This window comes from Stegodyphus dumicola, chromosome 5 (assembly GCF_044657685.1).
Source record: "Stegodyphus dumicola isolate Sdum_Otavi_A_Nest chromosome 5, ASM4465768v1".
Taxonomy (NCBI): Eukaryota; Metazoa; Arthropoda; class Arachnida; order Araneae; family Eresidae; genus Stegodyphus; species Stegodyphus dumicola.
In genome coordinates, this window is record NC_140772.1 from 53560774 (window position 1) to 53587849 (window position 27076).

The window sequence follows — 27076 nt, forward strand, 5'->3', positions numbered from 1 at the left end:
TAGCAGATGTGAATGGTACTCTATAAAAGGCGTATACGGTACCCTATAAATTTCGTTTTAATTCAAAAAAGATTATTGACCATTAAAGTGGATCATCTCTGAAAAACTACACTGATGGTCATTAAAATAGCGACACCAGTAAGGAATGATCTGACGAACGTCAAAATCACGTGAAAGGAAGAAGAGGTTGGAATATGCAAATGATTATAATTTCAGCGCATTCAGACGAAGCAGGAGGGAGAAATGGCATCTGAAGCACTGCTGCATAAAAGGAAAGTTGTGTAGTGGATTTCTCATTCGGAAAGCGCTTTGTGAGGTCGAAGTTTTCTCCGAATATCGTGTTATGCCTCGAATAATAAGAAGAGATGCTTACCAGCAAGTGTCGAAATTCGATAGAGGCAGGTTCGTTGCCTATCGAGAGTGTGGATTATCATTCTGTGATATCGCCCGTCACGCTGGTCGACATCCAATTACTGTCATGCGAATATGGAATCAATGGATTGCTGAGAATTATACTGAACGGCATGAATGGTTTCAACACCTTCCCATGACTAACGCCCGAGAGGACAGACATATTGTGACGTCAGTCCTGCAAAACCGTACAACCATATCATGGACCATTAGTCAGGAAATGGGCATGTTTGCAGTACGCCCAGTATCAGCTCGTACGGTGCGTCGACGTTTGTAGCAGCATGGACTATCAGCACGGCGACACTTGACAATTCGGTTTCCCTTGACAATGCAGCATAGAGTGAGACGGCGACTTTGGTGCACCGAACGATAAAGTTGGATACAAGAGAGGCATAATGTCGTCTTTTCAGACGAGTCCCGATTCTGCGTGCAGTATTCTGATGGCCGTCTGGAGGCTCCGAGGAGTCCGCACGTCGCCTCCTTGTATTCAGTCTGGGCATAGGGACTTTGCACCTGGTGTGATGGTTTGGGTAGCCATTGGGTACACAACACGCACATCTCTAGTTCGGATTGACCGTAATTTGAACGCATATCGGTACATTTCTGGCATCTTACGTCCAGCGGTTGTACCCTATATTCGAGGCTTGCCGAATGCCCTCTTCCAACATGATAATGCAAAATAATATATACGTCGTGCTCTGTCCTTCTTCAATACACAGGGCAACAACTGAATACACAGGGTATTCAGTTATTGCCCTGACCCGCATGGTGTCCAGATCTGTCACCTATTGAAAAGATCTGGTCATAGGTTGCTGAGAGACTGACTCGCCACCCCTCTCCAGCTAATGCGGTTGATGAAATGGGACATATACTTGAAGCAGCATGGAATGAGTTGACAGTTTCTGTCATGCAAGCTCCGTTAAACTCCATGCCTAACCAGATAAGAGCTGTTTCTACTAATTTCGCATCCCTGTATATCCCCAAACTGTTTACAAATTTAATCATTTTGTTTTCATGCCATACTGTTTTCTTACAATAAATATCTTTTTTGTATTCGCATTCCATCATGGTGTTGCAATTTTAATGGCCAGCAATGTATAAAAAGACCACTGTATTCGCCGATGTGTGCAAAAAGAGGTTTAAAAGGTTAAGAAATTACGAATTGAATGCTAATGGCAGTCTGTATTCAGGATGACTAAAAGAATTCCAAAGTGGCGAATTTCAGGAATATCTTCATAAAGACCAGACATAAGTGGAAAAGTAATATAAATGAATAAGGGTATTTAAAAAAAGCCAACGATCTTTTACACATGTTAAATATATGATTATGACATTGATAATATTATTTTTGGTGGATAAATTTTGCTGTTTGTGGCAAGAACGGTGTAAAGATAAACCTAGATCATTATATAGCAAAACGCACATTTTTGATAGATAATACTGTAAATTTGATTATTGTGAAAGTTTAAAAATTACAGAAAAAGTTTAGTTATAAGGTAAACCTTAATCATTACGTCCTAAACCCGAAATACATTCAGAGCTTTGATTTCCAATGAGGAACCACTGAATTACTCTTTATCATTACCTTGCACGAAAGGAATTAATTATTGTACATATGTAATGTAAGAATTATTTTAGCATGTCATAAATATCGTTTCCTTTTTGCTTCAGGTCTTATAATATGGCTCATAATAAAAGTTACACTGTCTCAACAGGGCCAGGATGCCCACAGCCATACGTGACTGTTATCCCTGAGAAAGGAAGGCACACCGCGTGCTGCTCGGGTTGTGAGTATGTCGAACAATTTTTTATATTTTTTCATGGATAAGAATATCGAACAGTGTTGTGAAATTCATAGAATAATCTTTTGATTGTTATTAAATATAGTGAATTCAGTTTGATAAAATGATTCTGATTTAGCTTAGTATAACATAACTCCAATCCAAATATTTGGAACTCCAAATATTCAAATTGATGGTTGCTAAAATTAAATTGTCTGTTAACTTATGATTTTTAATGCTTCCATTTTCTGGTCATTCTCATTCTTAAATTTATTTCCAGAGAAACTGGCATGTATTCAAGGGAATTCATTCCAATGGGAAGGGATAACGAAAATCTCTCTCATCCTGTCCTTTTCCAGGAGTTGAACTCCCAGCGATTAACAGTCTTGCTCTGCCATTCGTGAGACACTTAGCTGAAGAACTAATTAAATTGAAATCTTAATAGTATATATTAGTTATAATAAGGGAATACCTCCATTTTTATAAGAAATTTATTTAAAAGTAAAAAATATTTGAAACGGAACTCGAGTTTCAAGATTATTTAAATTCTAATTTAAAAGATTTTCGCACATTTTTACTCGTTATATGTATCTGGGCTAAAATTATTTCATATTATCGCAGGTCGTGAAATTTGTATAATACAATTTTTTAAGTTGTAGTAAGAATCCAAAATATGTACTTAATGTCATTTCATACACGGTGCCGTAGAACAAAATAATGGTAAATATTGCTGATCGTTGTTTTTTCCATAGCTGTAAATAAAATTTTTAAAGTTCCCTGGTTGATCTGTAATTTTTTTACAAATTTTACTGAATTTATAAATCATATCTGTATTTGAATCCCTTGGTTAAATTTTTAAACTGCGTTATTCAGATTTTCTTAATCAGTTATGTCCTGCCAATGACTAAAGGTAAAAGATGATCGATACTAAAAATTCGGTGATGTTATGTCATGCGATGATTTGTAGGTACTTTATTTTTGTCCACGATATTTTCGACGACGATGTTTTTAAATTGCGAAGTTTCTGAACCGCTTTATTTTCGACCACGATATTTTGCAACACGATATTTTAGAACTGCGATGTTTTCTCGTTGCTTTCTTTTCTCCTATGATGTTTTGTACCACGTCATATTCGCCTTGCGTTGTTTTCTCCGTGACTTTTTTTCCGCGATGTTTTCGGCTGTAACCAAAAATTCGCCTCAACTTCATTTCCTAGAATCCAGTCCCTAGCTGAATAGAGTTTTTATTCCCTCTTCAGATTTATAATGTGAGTACGATCCAGTTTTTCTTCAGACTTCTACCATGAAGACTATCTTTTTGAGGCACATTTGCCCTGGCATACTCTATTGAACTCATAACTAGCATGGCATGCTCAGCTTAAGTGAAACAAATTGAACTAGCTCAATTTGATAACAAAGTATTATATTTTGCAAATTTTAATAAATTCAGTTCAAGTATAGAAGGCCAACAAAATGAATAACAAAGTATTATGCTAATATTTAAATTACCGTGCATAGTTAAGTAGCAATGTCCGGAAAAATAATGATATGATGTGTTAATAATTAAACTCTTAATTTTAGAAATTACTATCTTAATTTTGGAACTGAATATTATTTTCGTAATCGACTGAAGTTGAATGCAATACTTATGAATTACATACTCAGATTCAGAACTAATTTATCGGAGCATAAAGTTGTAGAGACATTAGGTTATTTCGAAGCAGGAGACAAGAAAAATGAACAATGCTCTGGACGGGATTCAAACCACGGACCTCTCGAATACGCGCCGAGTGTGCTGACAATTACACCACGAAAGCATGCTAAGAAGGCGCGAGAAATATCTTATAGGTTGTTCAGAATATTTTTTAATACTGAATTTAAGAATGGAGTTTGAATTTAAAATGAGAATCTGTTCTACATCTCCTCACATAATTATGAACTTTCTTCAAGCACAATCATCCGGCGAACGGATCCGAGTGTCTTCAGTCCCTATTTCCTTTCCACCTAGTTCTCGAGAAGACTTGCGGTTTGACAGTATTTCAAGTACTTACCTACCGTAAAGACACTGTACACTTATTTAACATCCATGCCATCTTCGGGATTCAAGATCAAATTCTAGGTTGTGGCAACCGGCTCTTGTTACCATCATGCCAAATGTATGACACTCTTATCCATTTTGTGATGTATCAAAAAGGGACTTTAGAATAGATTTAATTTAGTCCATGTGCCAGAAATTTGGCTTCTTATATAGCTTAGTTGGAGAGAGAATACGCATTTGAATTTTGGTTTTCACCTTACCTTTTTAACTAAGCTGATTTAAAAGATTTAAGATTAAGATTGAAGATTGAAGAAACAGTATGTTTTTCAATATATGCTCTATAGAAGGCGGGAAAGCAAAGAAAGAAAAAAAAAAGAAAAGATGCATTAAAAAGAAGTTTGAGTTTCCTGTTCCTCCTAATTTCAGTTTCCTGCAGGAATGTAAATTTGATATGACGTAGTAGTTGAATTTAAACGCGTTTCACAAGCAGTATTTAAACTGCGTGTCAAGAGTTCAAAAACGGTAGTAGCGGACTTAATTCCGATGTTTATGCTGCGACTTTAAAATTAGCTCTCTAGTTCGGTGTTCGACACCTTTCAATTTATACTGATATTTCTCGGCTCGGCTTTGCTGTTTGCGGTCGATGTAGCGTTAAGTTAAGCTAAGGAGCTAATCAGTAGATATCTGAATTTACTAGTGATTTGTTGCATTTTTATTTTATGTTACGTAGCCACAAGTGGGGGTGATTTGTGAGCACGAAGTGCCTGCATTTTTTTTTTTAATTTAGTTTAAATAAAAAGGTTATTTAAACCTTTCTTCTGCAGTATTTATTCTTAAAGACATAGCGAGAATTCGCTATTTTGTCTTCGACGTAGGGTCAAAGTTGAATGTTACCGAAGAATACCCATAAACTCTATACAATCAATTTCTCAAAGCATCCAATTATTGTATAAATGAAGAGAAATTTCATTCTACAGCATAACATCCTTTAGAATTTGTTTTCATCTTATCACAATATAAGCATATATCACGTACCCAGAGAAGACCTGGAAGCAGTCTGAAGTAAAGCATAAGTAAAATCGAAGTCAAATAGACACTTGGGTCGGAGTGATGCCGCCATCGACGATGCTAACAGGAATATTTGAATCACGGCAGAGTACAGTATGAAAAGGCAGTGGTTACTGTAGGGACTTGAAGACAAAGCGATCATCAGTGTGTCTGTCGAAATATCTAATCCATCATTATCAGAGATCTGGCATGTAACCAGTACACTGCTGACTTTTATGGCAGTTGAAAAGCAACTCAAAGAACAGGACCTCCTTTCGTGACGCCCACAACGCCAACCGTGAGCCATCGGAGTAATTTCTACCAAGTGGACTGTGCAGTGCCCAGAAAAAATATTACCTGTGCGCACCGACAATGGCGTCTGCAGTGCTGTCTAGTTCTTTCTATATGGAATCGCACTGATTAAATTAAATGTATCTTCAGCAATGAGTCCCATTTAGAAAGGAGCCACGATGAAAAGTGAAAAATGTCAGCAGACGTCCAAGACAACAGTTTGATACTGCAGCTCGTTACACAGCCCGATAATGTTGAGATTTGATCTAGGCTGCCATTTCATCTGATAATCCTTTTTGTTGCCATCCGTGACACCATTGCAGTTCAGCGGTATCTCGACGACATTACGATATGCTCTTATTTTCAAGCCACTTCGGACTTACGTTTCGTTAAAATAATATAGTACGTACTTATACAGTAATAATTTCTACTAACAGTTTTCATGCTTGTCAAGCCCTTTCTTGGCTAACTAGATTACCGCACCTCTTTCCAAAAGAGTCAGTTTGAGGTCTGATGAGCAGCCGCTTCGACCATTCCAGAATATCTCCAATTTGACTGATCAGTTAGAGGGCGTAAACGCTAGAAATTCCGCAGAAGCTTATCCGCTAACTCTAAGAGCCATTGTTAAGACGGGTAGCAGTTTGCATGAGGACAAGAGGAGGGCTAACGCCATATTAGTTTATTCGCTATATATGTCGCGTGACTAAAACATTCATTCCTTTAAAATTTTAATTGTTTCTTTTTCTGTATCTATACGTATATTAACCGAATTTCATTTTATTCGTATAACTGCTTTTTGTTTTATTCATATAACTTCTATTCCCCTTGGAGTCTATATTTTGGAAGATGGAGAGAAAAAACGCTTTTGTCTATACTGCTCATTGAAGTTACACTTCATTATTGTAGCTACAGCAAAATCTATATGTATCAATAAATTTTCTTAAAATCTCTAATTTTTGCAAACTAGTACATTAACAAAGTTTGATGTCTTTTCCTGGCTTGCTACCCTGTTATTTGTATGTTTATTTTAATCTGAGATTTTTATTGAAATAATTTTCAAATGTATTGTTTACAGAGTCTCGTATGTTGTATAGGAACATATGAACACTCACTGACTAGTTTTATACTGGATGTAATTAATTATGCGTTGACTATAATCCGTATAACTAGTGCTTCGCTGACTAATTATACGGAGTCTTCTTATTCCGTCATTTCTAACAAATCAGTTTTTCTGCATTATATAAGAAAGTCAAAATTTCTTCATTAGAAATAGCTATAAATTTTGAGAATTTATCCCGTTCTTCTTCATCAGGAATCATTACATTTCAGCTATATCACAAATACAATTAAGAAAATTTATATTGATACTGATAAATATACTGATAATTGATACTGATAGTGTCTTAAAAGTTGATGACGTTGGAGGTTGAACTAGAATCTGCTGTATAGAAGAAAAAAATCATAATTCGTAAAATACGATGCCTGTTGTGAAGAAAAACTCGGTTTTGTCTGTCTTGTAATTCTGGAATTTATTTTGCGATAGTTTTCCGTTTTAGGAGGCTTATGGTGGAATTTTCAGTCTGATGAAATTACATTTCACTGTTTTTTTTCTCAAATGTATTCTTCATTTTGTAGGAATAATAAAAGCCAAGTTTTATTTACCATCGAATTTCCTGTCGAGCCGCGCGACAGGAACGATTGTATAAAATTTCGTGGAAATTTTAGATATATCGGATAATTAATACTTTTTATGCTTTTTTACAGCACAATGGCCTGCATTCTCATTTATATACACTTACTCAATCCTTCATGACTAAACATTACATGATAATCATAAGCATACCTTCCACTCAGTTTTGGCTTAAAAGGTTTGTAGAGCTATTAGGTATTTTTGGAACAGGAGATGTGACCCAATCGCCAAATCCTGGTGGTGAAGGATCATCATTCACCACTTCGCGCCGTTGTAGAGCTGTTAGGTTATTTCGAAGCAGGTGATATGAAAAATGAGCAATGTCCGGGACTCGAACTACGGACCTCTCGAATTCGCGCCGAGCGTGCTGGCCACTACACCACGAAGCCATGCTAAGAAGGCGGAAGAAATATACTCCCCCTTTTAAAGGGCGACTGGGGATAAGGGGACCCAATCGCCAAATTCTGGTAGTGGAGAGATGGAAAAATTCGCAATGCCCTCACCTGGACTCGAACCACGGTCCTCTCGAATACGTGTGCTCACCACTACACCACTACACCACGAAAGCATGCTAAGAAGGCGGGGTAAATACCTTATAGGTTTTATACTGTTATGAAAGCTTCTACATATATAATTAGTAGAAAAAGTCTGCCCATCACATTCATTGCTTTTCAGTTACATTTGAATGTGAAGCACAATTAATTTTTCCTTAAATTAATTAATTTGAATGAGAAAAATTAAATGAACTTTACTTTCATTGTATAATTTATTTTTGAAATTAAGTTTAATTCAGAAGATTTAAAAATATGAGTTCAAGAATTGACGGAAATTCCTGTATTTTTTTTCTTTGAAGGGACGGCATCTGTTTTATCGGGTATTGTGGCTATCTTCATCATCCTTGCACTTAATTATCTAGGTGGTAGTAAAATTTTTCTAATACCTTTCGATCCATACGCTGGATTGGAGCCTATAGTGAAGCAAGGTAAGAATAGCATTTTTTACTCTTTCATTTTCTGATGTTTGAACTAACATTCGTTTTAGTATTTAAGTAAAAAATAATTGTATGTCTTAACAAGTTTTTTGCTTTGTACGTATATGATACTGAAATGTTTTCAGCATTTTTACAAATTTCAATAAGAAAAATATTACAGAGAGGAAACTACGTCAATAGACAGAAAGTTTTCAACAGCTTCTGTGTCAAACAGATAAAAATCAGTTAGCTCGAGCAAAGATTTTGGCCTCCGAAAATCTAAAACTGTGGCTTTCATTCCAAGAAGGAGAAACAGTTGACGAACCTCTTACCTCCTTATGTAATACGTTGCTTCACGTTGAATTTTAAAGGTTCAATATACGCAAGACCGCCCTCACAAAGATTTTTATAAATGCCGTATGTTCGCCATTCACCCCTAAACTTAGCCCTTTTCTTCCTAAATGCTTCAAATAGTATGGATTTAATGCCCTTTAAACCTATCAATAAAATCAAGTTCTCTTTCAAATACCTATTCTTCATTCGTGAGACATTTATAAAATTCTTTGTGATTTCAATCTTCCTTAAATCGGATAGAGTATCAGATCCCATGAGTTATTAATACTTCCTACTAAATTACTCCGTTTTTCTAATAGTCGCACTGTATATAAATTTTCACAGAAAGTATTATCCTCAGAAAACTCGTTATTCGGACTTGGAAAATCTTTTTATGTAACCGAACATCTAATTTCTTTCCTCATTAATTACAGTAAATTCTATTCACTTTTTGTCTTCCTTCTTTATTAGCTCACATTTCTAACAGCTGAATATCTATCCTAATTAAACCAGAACTTATTTCTCCAAATATAAGAAAATTCTTACTTAATAAGCACGTGGCACCCCCTCACATTTTCCAACTTTTTAACCCGTATAACTATTACCCAGCAGCGCTAGCCTCTCAACAGGAAATACAACCTGCTATGGTTTGTAGTTAATTTAGTAGTAATAAACAAAAGAGTAGGTTCAACAATAAGATTTTTAGCATTCCAAGTTATTAGCATTCATTAAAGAAGTAATTTTGGAACATAATTGGTAACTAATTCGTGCGTATATTAATTAATTAAGCTTATTGTAGCAACATTAATCACTGTTGAGTATAATTCTAATGTGTAACTCAATTCTAATTGCATTCTAACTACTTCATCCTTGGTGCTTGACCCTCATGAGCTAGTTGAACTTGTTTTTGTTTCTATTTCACCTTGAACATTTACAACATAATGAGTTCCACAAAATAAAGATTCCTAAGTGAATCGCCAATCAATTTGCAGATGTTTTCCTCGCTGAATTCTTCATTCTTCCCTCTTGAGATTATGTACCAACGAGGATATTTCTCAGATAACTGCCGAATCAGATTAAATAAAAATTTTACTTTCGTTAGTGCCATCTATGAGCAATGCATTGAACTTCTAATGAATATGAGGAACAACAAAAGTGTGTCCCAAAAAGTCTTTTTGATGAAATTCAGACTCAGATCACCCTGCCATGAAACCAGGCCCATGCCTTAGGCCTTAGGCCCATGCTTCCAATCTCGCGCTGTCTCTCTCTAAGCTAACATGCACACTCAAGCTTATTGCATTCGGAGATGGAACAGTAGCACATTCCCTTCTATCAAAGGACCTCAACATCAGAGTCAATTAAGCAATGTCAATTAAGTGTTCTGTTGGGTAACTGCTCTTGGCTAAGTGTCTCAGCTAAGAGGTTATCGGCTACGTGTCCGCGACGGCATCAAAATAATGAATTAAGTCAAAGATTTTATAAAGAAACTTTCCGATTTCGTAACTGTGTGTAAATCAGACATACAGTAAGACCCCGCTTAACGCTGTTTCGTTTAGCGCTGTTTCGGTTTAGCGCTCTTTTATTTCAACCCGGGGATTCCACGAAATCGCTCGCAGCATACGGGGATTCCCCGAAATATTATGCAGCGATAGGTTTCAAATACATATCCGAAAGAGTGTACTTGTATTTCTTGTTTGGTGTGGTATTGTACAGACATATTTTGAAGGGGTAAATGTGGAAGATGTCGAAGAAATAATTCAAGAAGCAGCGGCTAGTCTTTCTAATGATGAGCTCAAGGAATTAACTGAACAAGAAGAAAACAAAAATGTTGACAGCAGTGATTCAGAAGAAGAGCAAAAAGAACTTTCGACGGCGTTTGTAAAAAGGAGTTTGTCTACCATAACTGAAATAATGGATCAATTCATTGAAAATGATCCGAATTTTGACAGGAGCTCAAAAGTAAGGCGTGGTGTTAGAGATGCTCTATCCGTTTGTGAAGAACTTTTAAGAGAACAACGCAAAAGAAAAAGGCAAACAACATTAGATGCTTTTGTCACAAAAAGGCAGAACACTGAAAACGCGGAAGGCTAACTAAATATGACTGACTGAGAATTTTATTTATTTTTTTTTTAAGAATATTCGTTTTGTTATTTATATTTTGTTTTTATTTTTGCAAGAAATAATAATGTGGTATTAATTTGGGATTTAAGAAATAAATGTTTGGTTTTATTTTTATTAAAAAAACATACTTTTTAAATTTAATACCTAACCAATTTCCTAGCCATCTTCCCCTAACCCCAATATTTACATGTAAAGATAGCCTCGTTTAGCGCTGTTTCGCATTACGCTCTACTTTGATGGAACGTATCCCCCGCGTTAAGCGGGGTCTTACTGTATTTCATAACGACGGTGGAACTCGACATTGCTTCATTACTAGGATTACTAGACGTTCGAGATTAGCCCAGACATAAGGGACGTACTATAATTGCTTCTGGGATTGTCTCCAGAAAATTGAAAAATGGCTGGCAATTTTAAATGAAACATTTTTCATCTAGTTAATCATTTGTGGTACTAAATGCATCATCCCTAATACTTTTTACTTCCTTCTACGAAGTAAAAAGGAAGTATTGTAATCGCGAAAAGTTTCAGGCATCATATTTCAACGAAAATATTCATTTTGACCGCTATCGAATGCACTTGAACGATTTTTTGCTTGACATCTGTACTTAAGGACAGAATAAAAGACTCTTTTCCTTCAAAAAAATTATAAAACTGCTTTAAAATGAATTCTGAAGAGAATTTTTCGTGGCGTCTGTACGAACGTATGTACGTATCTCGCATAACTCAAAAACGAGTAGCATCAGAACGTTTAAATTTTGTATATAGGACTACTATAACATGTAGATGTGCACCTCGTATTTTGGTTGCAATCGGCCGCGCCAAACGTATATAAATATATTTATATATATATCCACTCTGTTACACGGCTCAGTGAACTCAGGTTCTTTACTCTTATATGTTTGTAAATTGTACATTTTTTCCTTTAAAAATGATTGTATTATGTTGTTCTTATCTTCCGGTTAAGGTTTTTATGCCTTTAGTAAATCTGAATGCAATATTTTTAGAATTATCAACAATTTAAAAGTTGTTTAAGTGCCGCTAAGCCTAATAATTTTTTTGATGGCGGCCATTGCTTGTTTACATTTTAAACAGCAGAGTAGTGAACTTGTTGCCAATCTAGAGAAACGTAGTTGCGCAACAACAAAAATAACGCCTTTATATATTATTGCGATTTAAATCATGCTTAATTCTTTTTGGAATTTTTTCGAAGAAATAAGTGTTTAAGATTTACTTCATTTTTAATAATTTAATTTTTAATAATCAGAAATTTAATTTTTAATAATTAGTAATTTTAATACAGATATTTTGAGTTTTTATGTATTTGTGCCTTGTCGCGGAGTGAGAACTGAATTAATTGAATGAGAAATACTGAATCGCCTGTAAAAATCTGTTTCTTTTTTGCTTTGTTTGCTTAATTTCTTTTATACATCGTTCTAGATTTATTATAGTATTTGAATAGAGCATGTGGCAACGATGAGATAATTCTTCAAGCGATATAAATTTTGTGCATTCTGAGTTATAATATGAACGAAATTTAATATTGTTAAGTGAACCTAGCGCCAGAGCGTTGCTATAGTAAACAAATATAGTGAATTTCAAATAGTGCATTTATTCTATTGTGGTTTATGCGCTATAGACGAATTAATTTAATGCAATCAAATAAGTTTAAATGAAATGCAAGAAAAATGTGTATAATTTAATATTACGTACAAAGAAGTCATGTGGTGCCCACATCAGATTTTTTTTTTTATTTTTTTTTATTATTTTTTTTTTATTGGGAAGATTGATCTTCAGAAAGAAGTCGATTACAAGCTCAACACTGAAAGAATGGTTAGTGTTGAAAGTGAATTACAAATATTCCCACAATGATTTAATATAACCATATAAAATCCAGCTACAGGCTTCTAACAAAATTTCTAACTAATGAAAAACATACAAAGCAGAACAACAAGAATTTCAGCCTTTCCCATCATATTCAGAGTATAAATGATGCAAAATAAATGTCTTGAAAACATCTTATTGTCAATGCCAATTTTTCTTTTATTTCTTTCTACTAAATTTCTTAACGTGCATTATGTACGCTTTTTTATCGCTGAAATTAATTTTCCATAAAACTTCCTGGACATGAACAGCCGCAGAAAGTTTTGGGGAAAGAGCAGGAGACAAATAATTATATCAATAAACATTATTTAATTTTTTAATTGTAGATTCAGAAATAGATTATAGAACACAGTATAACATCAATAAAATAATATGCATGGTTCGAGATTCTCGTTCTTAAAATATGGTAACCCTAGTTGTTGCTTAATTGATCAACTCTGATGAAAGCCTCCTTTTAGAGGATCAGTCTCTTTATAGGTCTTTTTCTGATTTTTTTTAGGTTAAGAATTCCTTATTTAGTGACTTACGTCACACAATATAATTAAACATTACTCAGAAGCTCTGACTATGCAAATCCTTGAATGAAATCTCAGCTACTTATCTAAATATTTAAACGTGCTGGCGCAACACATTTTCTTTCAAATAATGGTAAGAAATTTACGTCGTAATTTCCTCGTACGTGAGTTACATAATATGTAGCAACATAAATGCAAGAACTATATTTTATATTTTAATCCCAAGACCGGACTTTAATCCGGAAACCTTAATAACAACGGATTAATCTTTCAGCAACTTTTCCTTGCTATTTCCTTATTTAGCAACGGATAAAAAGAATCTGAGAGTCATGATGATGGTCAGACTGGAGATTTCGAGAGCCATCCGTCGAGCTATTCACTAATTTTTTTTTTACGTAAAAAAAGGTTAGTGAATGTAATGTATTTCTTTGCACGGAAAGATACAATAAAAACAAAATACACAACCGAACAGTTCTAAACACAAGATCTTGATATTTATATTTATCTTTCAAATATTGCTTCTAGTAAATGAAAAGAAATGTTTGCTTATAAGAAGGAAAAAATAAACTTCATATTATCTCGTAATATTTTTCTCGTAAAACATTGGAATTAAAATTTATTTTAAGAAATTTATTAGCTCACTTTGTTACTCATTACTGAAAAGTAAAACTTCAGAAAGCTTCTGTTTTCTATTATTTTAGTATAATAAACGTGTAGTAATTTAATTATTATATGTTTTTGTGCCTTTTCTTCTTATTATTTTTAAAGGACGACTCCAAGTTTGTCCTTTACAGCATGGCATCAGCACTGGAATTAAAACGATATATTCCACGTCTCTGCCACAAAAGAGCATCAGAACGACGTTAGAAAGATTTCAGCAACTCTTAACAAGTAAGTTTAAAATTTGCAAATTACTAATAACGAAAAGGAAAAAAAAGAAACTAAATTAATCAAAAAAACACTTAAATTTTCATCATATACGAGTTTCTTTGTATTTCATCGGTTTGACGTAATTAGATTCATGTAAAATAATTTAATTAAAGATAGTGGAAAATCTTCGTTAGCAAACGTCGGCGTTGAAAATGCGTTTTAAACGAGTGCAATTTTTAACACATTATGCACTGGACACACACACTGTTATTTCGATGCAGTGCCTCTTGCATCTTCTTGTTTACCCTTTACGCTCATTTCCCACTTCTGTTTTTCAACCTCAGTTTCATTCTTTAAAGTAAATCTATATTTTATAACATATAAAAGTGATTTCAATGTGCACATGCAAAAATAATGAACAATGTTCAGGATATGATTTCCATGTAATTAAATTAGGCTACGAATTGCTCATGAGATTGAAATCAAAGCCATGAGATGTAATTCCATTATTTGTTTATTTTACAGAACGATAGCTTTTATCATGCTATTTTATTATAACATTTCCATTGTCCACAGTCTTTTATTATTCGAATAACTTATTTTTTAATATTTCATGCAAATTCTTGAATGCTGAGTTATTAAGATACACTTCAGACCTAGAAAATCCCTGAGATAGAAGAAGAATATTGACAAACTTAAACTAAGTGCAAGCCACAAATTTTAGTATCACAGGACCGTATCTTCCAAAGCAAAGGGAATTAGTCATGGTTATATTTCTTCAAAATAAAGTGACTTATTTCAGAATTGTTTCGTCATGGAAATAAAGGCAAGATGCAATGGTTCCGCCAAAAACATTTTCCTCCTTTAGAAAATCATGCAACCGGAAAACATTTGCTGAAGTTTGATTCTCTGTTAACATTAGATGTTGCCCTATTTTGCTGGAGCCATAACATCTCGTCATTATTTTCATGACGAAGCAGTTCTGAAGCAAGGCACTTTATTTTGTGGAAATGAACTATGACTATTTTCCGTTGCCTTGGAAGATATGGTCCTGTGATTCCAAAATTTGCTAATCTACAATAGAGAGCAACGAATGCAACTAAAGCAGCTTTGCTCAGAACATTTGAAAACATGTCGCCCGAAGAATAAGAATAGAAGAATGATACTGTTGTAAGAAATGTCACTGTATATTTCATTGTTTTGAGGAAAATATAAATATTTGATAACTTGTAGGGTTTATATTTATTTTAACTAACATTTATCTTAAGTTTAAACTATCTTTCCTGTCAAGCCTTACTTTCCCCTGGAACTGCCAATGCCAGAATATGTAAATTTGAGTAGAACGCGCAACGTTATATTGGCGCCCGAACACTTATCGAACTGAAATGGCCGAAAATTGGATGGAAGCCGCTGGACAACACCAAGAAATGACAACTCAGTTAGAAGGATTTGGATACCTGGTCCACACTTTGAGAGCATCAATCAAGCCAAACGTCTATTTCGATGGAAAAAATTCGGTGGCGGTATTTCTCGAAGGTATAGAAAACCACTTTCAGCTCTACCCTGTGCCTGAAAGACAAAAAGTTGCCATCGCCACATCAGCACTAACAGGACAGGCCGCGCTATGGTGGAAAAACATAGGAAAATTTCTTCTAGGTGAATTTGGAAGCCCGACGTATACATTTGAAAATTTCAAAAAATCGTTAGTAAAGGCCTTCCCCATAGTGAAAGATCGCGCACGGCTGGAAGCCGAGCTATATAGTTTCTATCAACGGGATACAGCACAATTGACGGACTTTATTTTACGAAAAATCAAGCTAACGGATATGCTGTATGGGAAAAAACCCGATGCGGAGATTATTGAAATAATATTACCAAGATTGTTACCCGCTGTTCAAGACTACTTTGAAATTAGAAACCCAAGCACATTGCAGGAACTTTTCGAATTGGCGGTGAAGTTTCAAAATCGCAGAATAGCGGAAAAAGCGAGAGGGGAAACATATTCTCAACATACCCGAAGGAAGGAGGAAACCAGAAATGGAAATCGCTCATATGGGGGAAAGAACTATCAAGCTAACGCATCGAAACTCGAAGGTCAAGGCCCAAAAAGAAAATTTGAAAATAAGCATCCGCGTACCCAGAAGACACAGATTGAAAGGAAAGCTTTAAACGACTAGAGGGGCCTGTGAAAGGGAGGGTCCAGACCCCGGAAGTTTTAGAAAAACCCTCAAATAGACATCTAAATACAGTCATCGTAAAAAACTCACAGCTACCAATTATACAAGTCCTGGTTGGCGATGTACCAGTAGAAGCCCTCATCGATACAGGAGCAGAAGGAAATTTCATGAGTGAAAAGTTCTTCAAAAAGAATTTTTATAGGATACGACTATTTAAAACCAGAAATACAGAAATTATAGCGGCGCAAGGAAAAACATGTCACTGCATCGGGAAAGTATCATTAAACGTACAGGTAAAAGAGGAAAATCTCAAAGTATTAATTTTTGTGGTGAAACACCTGCAACACTCTCTTATTTTAGGTATGGACTTTTTAAGGGCCGCGAGGGCCAAATTAAATTTTCAAGATAGTTCCGTGGTTTTGGAGATGGATCAGAGGGTGGTGGAACCTGTGGAGACACCTGAATTGGACCTTAGCCATTTGAATGACCAGGAAAGTAAAGCAATACAGCAAGTGGTGAGTAATTTTTCTCATTTGTTTTCAGAAAAACCAGGAAACTGTCAAATCGTGACTCACAAGATTCAATTAAATGCCGAAAAACCTTGTAGGACTAAACCAAACTTGTAGGATAAACAAAAAGACTTAATCATCGAAGAACATATTCAAGAGATGTTAAAGAATAAAATAATAACGCCCATAAATAGTGAGTACGCGAATCCAGTCGTACTATGTAGGAAAAAGAACGAGTTTCCTCCTTCAGATAAAAGGGCTTGGAGGTTTGCTATCGATTATAGAAAACTAAATAGCATTACTAAATTTCCAGTTTACTCTTTGCCGGTTGTAGACGAGATCATTAGACAGATCAAATCGACAAGATATATGTCTACTTTGGACTTAACGTCTGGCTACTATCAAATAGCTATGAGACCCGAAGATATACACAAAACCGCGTTTATAACAAAATCGGGCACTTATGCATTTTTACGCATGCCCTTTGGGTTGTGTGGGGCCCCATCAACATTCCAGAGAGCTATGGACATTGTTCTAAAGCCTGTCCTAGGAAAATCAACTTTAATTTATCTAGATGATATAATTATAACGAGTAGTACGTTGGAACAACACATTAATGACCTCGAACAAGTTTTTAAATTATTAAAAGAGGCCGGTCTTACAATTAACGCCTCAAAATGCAAGTTCGCAACTAAAGAACTTAAATATCTCGGTTATAAAATTTCGCAAAAGGGTATAGAAACGCAAGATTCAAAAATAAAAGCTATTAAGAATTTCCCACCGCCAAGAAACTTTCGTCTTTCCTTGGATTATGTTCTTACTATCGATCTTTCATAAAAGATTTCGCTAATATTATTGAACCACTCTTAGTAATCAAAAGAAAAAAGAGTAAATTTACGTGGACAGCAGAAGCTAACACAGCTTTTGAAAGATTAAAAGAAGCGCTTATTAATGCCCCTGTTTTAAAATTCCCTGAGGGGGACGAAAACCTGGAAATTGCGGCAGATGCGTCAGACTATGCGGTGGGTGCGGTTCTTATGCAAAATAACCATCCGCTGGCATTTTTTAGTAAAACATTGAATCAGACACAAAGGAATTATACAGCTACAGAAAGAGAAACATTAGCCGTATTAATGGCTGTACACAAATTTCGAGTTTATTTCGGCAAATCGCCAGTAACAGTCTTTTCGGATCATGCGGCTGTTGGTAGACTTTACTCGGGAAAAAACCTAACGCCCAGGTTAATAAGATGGGCTTTAAAACTCCAAGAATATAATATCACAATAAAATATAAACCGGGTAAGGAAAACAATGTAGCTGACGCACTTTCTCGTATAAAACTGGACGACGAAGGAAATGAACTTAAATGCGCTGTGTTGACTTCAAAAGTTTTAGATTCTAGAGATACGGTTATTACTGAACTGAAAGCTGATCCTGAATTTGGAAATATCTATGCTTATTTGAAAGACCCCGTAAGCTTTGAGCACACAGATATCGATGCGATAAGAAATAGAGCAAAAAACTATGAAATAATAGATAATTTATTATTCTATACGAAAACAACAAACGAAAATCTTGAGTATAAGCCAGTCATCCCAGCCTCGCTTCGATTAAGCATTTTGAGGGAGTTGCACGAAAAAAAAACAGCGGGCCACCTCGGGGTCAGAAAGACTATAAAAAGGGTACGCGAGGCGGTATATTTCCCGCAATTATACAAAATAGTAACGGCGTATGTCAGGTCCTGCAATCAATGTCAGTTAATAAATGATATTAATTACAGCCCGGCCGGGTACTTAAATAGCATTCGCGCTACATTTCCGAATGAAATTTTAGGAATAGATCTCCTTGGTCCCTTCCCCCAGAGCGAGTTAAATAAAAATCGTTTTCTTTTCGTAATAGTAGATCATTTTTCAAAATGGATAGAAATTGTTCCTCTTAAACGCGCGTCAGCCAAAACAGTCGCAGATGCATTCTTACACAGATACATTTTAAAATACGGTGCACCGATAAAAGTCATTAGCGATAACGGAAAACAATTCATTAGTCAAGTATTTGAAAACATATGCAATGGACTTGGCATACGCCATATCAAAATGGTTCCGTATAGACCACAGGCAGAAAGAGTTAATAAAAACATAGTAAAAATAATTCGCAGTTACGTGAGCACACATCACAAGCGCTGGGATGGCTACATAAATGAATTAGCTTATGCTTTAAGAACGGCGCATCATGATACTACGGGAAAAACTCCAGCAGAATTATTTTTAGGCAGAAAGTTAATTACGCCTTTAGATAAATTATTCTTTGTGCAACAAAGAGAGCAGGAGTTTAAACAACAAGATGTGCAAAAGTTGATTGATCAGGCGCTTAAAACCTCGGATACGGCAAGAAATAGACAAAAGTTATATTATGATAGAAAACGCCGTGAAGCAGATTTTAAAGTTGGGGATAAAGTATTGAAGCGGAAATTTTCTTTATCAAGTGCCCCAGACAATTTTATGGCAAAGCTAGCTCCAAAGTTTGAAGGCCCCTATGTAATTCAGGAAATCAAAGGGGTAGTATTATATCTTAAGAACGACAGAGGGGAAATCTGTAAAGCAAGTCCCGACCAGGTGAAAAAAATACTATAATCCAAATGATTTTGAAATCCTTAAAAGTTTCTTGCAGGACTCAAGTCTAAACGAAATAGAAGGGCCAGAGACTGCAACAACTATTCCACCACCCAAGAAACGGAGAACTGAAGAGAGACCTAGCACTTCTACAACCCGGACGTCGGTATCAAAAAGAAAAAATGATTTTCAAACTCCGGCGTTTAAGAAAATCAAAAATACAGATGAACCGGGTAAAGAAACCGTGGTAAAGACGAAAACACCACCTACAAAGGATGGCAGGAGAAATTACACATCAAGGAGAACGCGCACACGGCCACAGAGTCAGGTGCCAGCAAGGCCGCCGTTCCGGAAACTGAAACGACAACAGGAGGCACAAAAATACGAGGAACAGAAGAAATTCAAGAAGGACTCCAGACCGGAGGACGTCAAGACCAGCCGTCCCAGGCAGAAACGCAAAAGCCAACAACCAGACGATTACTCCGTCAAGAGGCCAGCATGTAGAGGACGCAAAAGAAAGAGCAACGTGGACGACACTCGGAGATCAATAAGGAGAAGATTGACATCCATGAAACCTCTAACTTGGGATCAATTTTGCCAAAAACGGATGACGGAGTTTCAAGCATCGAAAACTCAAAGATAAGTTAAAACCTTCTATAAATATTTTTCTCTTTTGTTCCGAAATGTTATGCATAAGTACGAAGTTCTATGTTTTGACGAAAGTCAATATGTCTCGGTTGAGACTTAGTTTTGTTTTACTTTATTTAGCTAAGGCAAAAGTATTATTTTCTTTAAGTGTAAAAGCTAAAAACAAGCATTTTCTGTTGGTCGAAAGACTAATTCTGTTACGTTAAAGCCAAAATTTGGCCGAAGATTAAAAATAACTTCGTATTCTTGTATTAATAAGAATTTTACTTTCAGTGCCGCCAGCTTGGCGAAGAATGAGTAAAGTAAAAATTTATTTTCTCTTATTCATTTTATGGTAAATTGTAAAAATCATATGTATTAAAAATTTGTAAATGTATGTAAATACTTGAAGGTTATGTAAAAGTACAATTTAGTCTAGAAGCATAAGATTGTAGATGCTAAAAGTGAATGCTTAAAAGCAATGAAGTCAAAATTTAAGTATTAAACTGTAAAGTCATGCTTTAGAGCGAAAGCCTGCATGTTTAAAGATGAATGAGGGGGAAGTTAGAATGAATGTGTTTTGTAGGGTTCTCCACCTACATTTCAATTTTTAAGAATATTAAAGTAGCTCATTGAGTTGTAGAATGTCGAGTAAGGTGTGTCTATTTGGTCGTTGAATTCTAACAAATCATGGTGGTTAGGGGAAGTGTTGTAAGACTAAAACACGAATATTCCCGTTTGACACCACACACGGTGGAGAGCCAGGGTAAAGTTAAATTAATGCTTGAAAAATTGAATGAATGTGAAGTAAGCAATAACTAAGAAAAACGAATCGTTTAAAAACAAAAATTTATTGTGTCAAGAAAGTGTAAATTATAATGTATGTAGAAAGATACTGATACTTATTCCTTCCAGATGCTGGAAGGAAAGACCAAGAACCAAGATTGATTGATGAAGTCCAGGAAAAGTTGCTGTAAGAAGAAAGCTTTGTAACGAGCAACAGAATTTTAGTATAATTGTTACATAAGATTTTTTTTTTTTTTTTTTTTTTTTGTGTAAACGAGGTTCTCGCCAGTTAGTTCAGAATTAGATAAACTTACAACAGGTCGTTTGTAGGACCTGCTTCCAAGTTTTCCAAATTCTGGCAGCGGTAAATGTAGGGTTTATATTTATTTTAACTAACATTTATTTTAAGTTTAAACTATCTTTCCTGTCAAGCCTTACTTTCCCCTGGAACTGCCAATGCCAGAATATGTAAATTTGAGTAGAACGCGCAAGCATTCAAATTATCAGCGGAAGTAGTATGATTTAAATAGAAGGAAACGAGTTCGGTGTGAGATATTCTTACTTAGCGAGCGCGGAGGTAGTTAGCGAGAATTGAAGAACCCCGCGTTGCGGCCTATGTGCTTGGCGGGAAGTAGTGGAAATTGTTCCAGTGAGCTTCAAGTCTGCTGAATTAGCAGCGGTATTGTAAAACACGGTGAGTTAGTTATTTTAGAGAGCCTCGTAGTTAGAATCTTGTCTTTACTTTCTTTTCAGGTTATTATTTTTATTTCACTGCCAAGTAGGCACAGTCTGTAAGCGTCAAGAGGACGCAATTGTAATTTATTACGTTGAATAAAAAGGGACTTAAACCATTCACAAGCTTCTATCTTTTATACAAGTTTTCACAGTCACCTCTTGGTTGCGTGCAAGTTGGAGGCGCGCAACGTTATAAACTATTTCATGGCGCTTATGATTTCAGTCTCAAAATCGTCAAATTCTAGTTGCTCACACTATATATTTCTTATTAAGTAGCGGCTCGATGGAACTGCTCATAAACTTTGCGAGAAAAATCATTTAATGCATATTATACTTTGTTTCGCCGTATTATACATATGTACTTCTCACCTGCCTTTAACTGCTGAAATTTTACTTCATATGTGTTACTTAAAATACACTGTAAAGTATAAGTTAGGTTTCTAACCTGTTATTTTATGTTAATATCCTTTTCTATCAGTCTCGTTTCTATTTATTGCCGGAATGTAAATTGTTGAGCGCGAGATATTCAAATGAGATAGAATGTAGAGAGTATTTAAAGGAAGATTTTAGAGGGTAAAATCAGAGCGTGTTCTGCCTGTTTGAAGATCGCGTTGCTGAAATTGATTCTGCAGAGTTGAGTTTTATTCTTGCTATTAGGCTTGTTTACACCGACTTCAGTCAAAGCCAGCTTGCGCTCTTGTTATACTGTGAAGCCGTTAGGTTATATATAATTTCATTAGCTTTGGTTATCCATTATCTTTGATTTAAGCCAAAGCTGTAAGCACTAATTGATGCCGACTGTAAATTTTATTTAGATTAATTCTATACCTTTGTTCTTGTCTTTTTGGTTCTTATAAGACATAGTGATAGTTCACCAATTGTCATTTAGAGTTCTGGTCTAATTTTATGCTACGTAAGAAAGCCATACCCTATAACATGTATAAAAATGTAACCCTATAACATGTATGTAATAAAAAAAAATTTTAGAAGTACTGAAGGGGAACACCGAGAAATGTAGTTTCTAGTAGTATGTAGAAATGTAGAAATACTGATTGCGCAGAACGTAGATGGCATATTGAAGAGAAAGAATTCTGATTGCGTAGAATGCTAATCCATAATGAATAGGAAACTTGGCAGTCGAGGCGGATTAAACTCCATTTTTATTTGAATTCACATTTAAGGCCACAATTCACTTGGCACTGTAATCGTGCCTGTTTCCAGAATATTTACATTTTTGATACTGTTGCGATAGGAAGAAAGAACAGCGAAATTGCGTCCAATCAGCACAGAAGGTAGAAGCTAAGTACGCATATATCCAATATGGAAGATCGCCGAGAGGAAGGATTTGGTTTAGGTTAGAAAAGTTTCAGTTCTCAAAATTTTGAGTTCAAGTTTCTACGTCATCAGCTTTACACAAGCTCTGTGGAATAGAGTAATCTAGAAATGGCGCAGTCAGGAAAGTTATTACTACTTTGAGAATACAGAGAGGAAATAACCAAATTAAAAATGAGGAATTAAGAAGCTATCACTAAATTAAATTATAAAGCTGTTTACGTATTTTTACCTTACACGTGTATTTTTTATCCCACATACACACGTCTTAAATGGCTGCACCGTTAATTCGGAAGATGGAAAGTTATTGTATATTTCTAAACACTAGAAATAATTTAATTATTCTCCGTTCAGCGAATTCCTAACACACTCATGTCCAAAATTATTTTTACTTGTATGAAATCATGGATTTCTCAGAAATTGTGAATTATAATTTTATGAATTTGTACGTGAATACACAACATCAAAACACATAATGAAAAAAGAAAATTTTAAGAGTTCTCCATATGATATAAACAGTAGCATTAAACAACAAAAATGCGGTAACTATAAAGATATAAAGGAGATAAAAGATGTGTGTTATAAGGATATAAAAAAGATAATAACTCGGAAGAAAATTAAGGCATATGAATTTAATATGGAATGCAATCTTCCCTGACAAACATATCATAACATGTTTTCATGCCAGCAATAACATTGTTAACATCAGTTTGAGGAATTAATTTCGACTTTTCCAGCGTTCTTCAGGGCATTTACATATCCAGGAGCAAGATGCCTCCGTGCAACTGCTTTCCAAGGTAGTACCATAAGTTCTCTATTAAGTTAATATCAGGAGACATGGCTGGGCATTATATTCGCTCAATAGCTTCACTTTCAAGCAATTCTTTAACCACGTTAACTCTATGTGGGCGAGCATTACCGTTCGTAAATAAAATGTCAGATTCATATGCACATCTGAAAAGTCTTACATAAGGTTCTATGATAGTGTTTCTCAACCTCTGTGCCGCAATCAATTCCTTTATACTACTGTGGCATACTACTGTGCCACGAAAGATTGTGAAATGTGCTTCTACGGTTTTTGATAAATAATTAAAATTGCATGTGTTTTGCAACTTTTTTTTTCAATTGCGGGCTCTAGCCACTACAGGCGTTGGCCGCTGCTAAGACCGGAAGCGGTGGTTATTTTATTATGGAGACACCTAATAGGTGGTCTACCGTTGCGTAGTATGAAGGGACAGACAACATGGGTTTCGTAACTTTGAAATAGTATTTGTAATTACCTAGACGGTTTCTAAAAGATAAGTTTTTAAATTTAGTTTTATTTGACATTATTATTTCCCAACTGTTACTGATGTTAATCCAAATGTACTCTTTCTTAAAATTAAAAGGTTTGTGAAATAAATAAGTCTTTAAATTTCTTTAATGTGATTGCGTTGCTATGAACTAATTAAAAATGATTTTATTCATTTAGCCATAATGGACAAATATTTAATAAAATATAGTGCTTCACATACAGAAGATAAACAAAGAAAAAAGCAGAATTATGAAGATCACTGCATCGAATTCGGATCTACCGCAATTGAAACGAAAGCCCCTCAAATATCATTCTGTGTAATCTGAAAAAAGAAACTTGCAAATCAAGCTCTTGTTCATAGTAAACTGAAAAGACATCTGGGAACTTCAGAAGGTCAAAAATAAACCAAGAGAATATTTTGAAAATCTGGCAGAGCAGTAAAATAAAACAGAAAAAAAAAAATTAAACTATATAAGGGTGCCAAAAAAGCGATTGATTGATGCGGTTGAAGCGGGCTACAAAGTTGCATAACTAATAGTACAATGCAGAAAAGCACACACCGCTGCCGAATCTATCATTGCACCAGCCTTAATTATCATTGTTCAAACAATTCTGGGAAGGGAAGCAACAGAAAACATCAAGAAAGTATCATTATCTAGTGGTACAATATCACGTAGACGATTCGAAGACCGATCTTCATAATAATAATAATAAATTCGAGCATTTTGAATCTTGCAACAGTGAAGTCTAGTCACTTCAGATTCATGAATAGGCAGATATCAGTAGGAAAGTACAGCTTTTTGTTTTCGATCGATTTGTTAAAGATGAAAAGTTTTCGAATAAGTATCTTTCCTGCAAAAATTTGGAGAGCACGATACCAAGAAAAGACATATTTAAGCTTGTAAAAGAAAACTTTTCAAGATTTTGTTTTCTGTTATAAGGTATTTCTCCCACTTCCCTAGCGTGCCTTCGTAGTGTAACGGTAGCAGGCTGGGCCGGTATTCCAGAGGTCCGTGGTTCGATTCTTGGCGAAGGCGGTTGCATATTTTTCATCTTTTCTGCTTCCAATTAACCTAATGACTCTACACTGTGAATAAACTGCTTTTGTGTTTGCAGAGATGGATGTCCATCAGTATTGAGAAACTAAAAGGATTTATCACATTTGTGCCAATAAATCCAAATATTATAAGAATCCACTGCATGATTCAGAGACAATCTCTCCTTCAATGTCTTCAACGCCACATATGTTGACTGTTATGAATCAAGTCATCCAAGTGGTCAATTTCATCAATAGTCGACCATTTAATACGCGAATTTTCTCCCAGTTGTGCGAGGCAATGGATTCCGACTACAAAAATCTTTAATAGCACACCGAAATGCGTTGGTGTTTTAAAGAGAAAGGTTTTGAAACGACTTATAAACCTGAAAGCAGAGATGATTTTGTTCTTGGAAGTCGGAAAAACATCTTTTGAATTTTCTTTTCATGATGAGATTTGGTGGCTTAAAATTATGTTTCTCTCAGAATTATTTGAAACGCTTAACTAAATATAAGTCTTCAAAGACCATCCGAGAATGTTGCCACATCAACATCAAAACTTAAGTCATTTGAAGAAAAATTAACGCTGTGGAAATCTGAAATATCAAAAGGAAATGCTGACTGCATTCCGGGTGTCAATGCATTTCAGTCGAAAAAAAATTACACACAATTACATGCATCACGGAAAAACTTCAAACCTCACTTAAAAACTACTTTCCTTCACTTTCAGTTGATAAATATGAGTAGTTAATCAACTAAGCTATTAAATTTTTTCTGCTTTTCCATTTTCATGGTTCTGTGAATCTAGATTTTCAGCATTGTTAGAAATGAAGTCGAAAAAGCTAGAAAGACTTTTAAAAGTTGACGATGAATGCGAACTTGTCTGGAGACTTTGGAACCTCGTTTTGATTCAATTTGTTCAAGAAAACAGGCTCATTTTTCTGATTGAATAAATTTTGCGAGTAAATAATTTGTTTTTCGTATCATACAACTTTTACATTTTTTATATTCAGGTGTGCCACAAATAATTCTAGACATCAGTGAGCCGGTGAGCCGGCAACCAAAAACAAGTTTGAGAAACACTGCTCTGTGACTTCTTTCCGATATCCCTAGCCGGTCACAGATCCGCTGGTGAATAAATGTATAGGTGATGTACGTTTATCGATCATTTTTCCTCCCAACGCACCTGCATTACCGAAACGATCCCGTTCAATAATGTTCTAAGGAAGATTTCGCATTCCTGATTCGCTTTGGCTGTAGATACAAATAAATTTATAATCTGATGTTAACCTAAACCTCAACTCATCAGTAAAGGGAACATGAGACCATTAGTGTTCACTCCAGTTCTGATATTCTTCGCATCAATTAAAGCGATCTCTATTTTTTTGTGCAGGCGGTGAAACACATACCCTTGGTTTCCTGGCATAAAGACCTTTTGAATTAAGTCTTTTATTAAAGTTTGAAGGGATACAGCAGTTACAGTGGCAGTTGCATGCTCTGATCTTAACTGTCGAGAAGCAGACCTCTTGTTACGACTGTCAGTAATAGCCAGATATCGATGTTTAAGAAGCAGTTATTCGTTTACTACCTTGTCTCCTTAAAAGAGTTTTCAGAGCACATCTATTATCTGCCTTGAAATATTCACACATCTCACTGTTTCTATGATTGTCTGCCCTTCTAAGCGGCCGGTGATTCGCTAGTTAACATATATTTCAGTTAAATATAATGATACTTCGGAGATACTTCTGATAATACTGGTCTTCCAAATGATACTTAGGAGCCATAATAAACTGTTTGGTGAACTTATACAAACGCTGAATTGAAGAAATTCATTCAGATACTCACTTTACGCAAAGAGATTGATTTACCATCTGATGATGTAATGCCTTGATCTGCATATCAGAAACCATTAGATCACTTTTGATTGGATAGTGCTAATTAGGCTTCCAGATAAGTGCTCCTTCAATTTAGGAAAAAATAAATAATCACTGGTGCCAAATCTGGGCTATATGGGAGCAACTTCA

The 27076-nt window shown here is 35.3% G+C and overlaps 1 protein-coding gene across 3 annotated transcripts in view; it reads left to right on the plus strand.

Annotated features, from left to right (window-relative positions):
* LOC118187403 (sodium/potassium-transporting ATPase subunit beta-1-like) overlaps positions 1–27076 on the plus strand; it is a 121245-nt gene that overhangs the window by 65515 nt on the left and 28654 nt on the right. For all 3 annotated transcript variants that reach the window (XM_035357618.2, XM_085816665.1, XM_035357617.2), the window contains exons 2-4: positions 2083–2198; positions 8111–8239; positions 13846–13968. In XM_035357618.2, the coding sequence (XP_035213509.1) occupies positions 2093–2198; positions 8111–8239; positions 13846–13968 (358 nt within the window). In that variant the 5' untranslated portion in view covers positions 2083–2092. The remainder of the gene's footprint in view (positions 1–2082; positions 2199–8110; positions 8240–13845; positions 13969–27076) is intronic.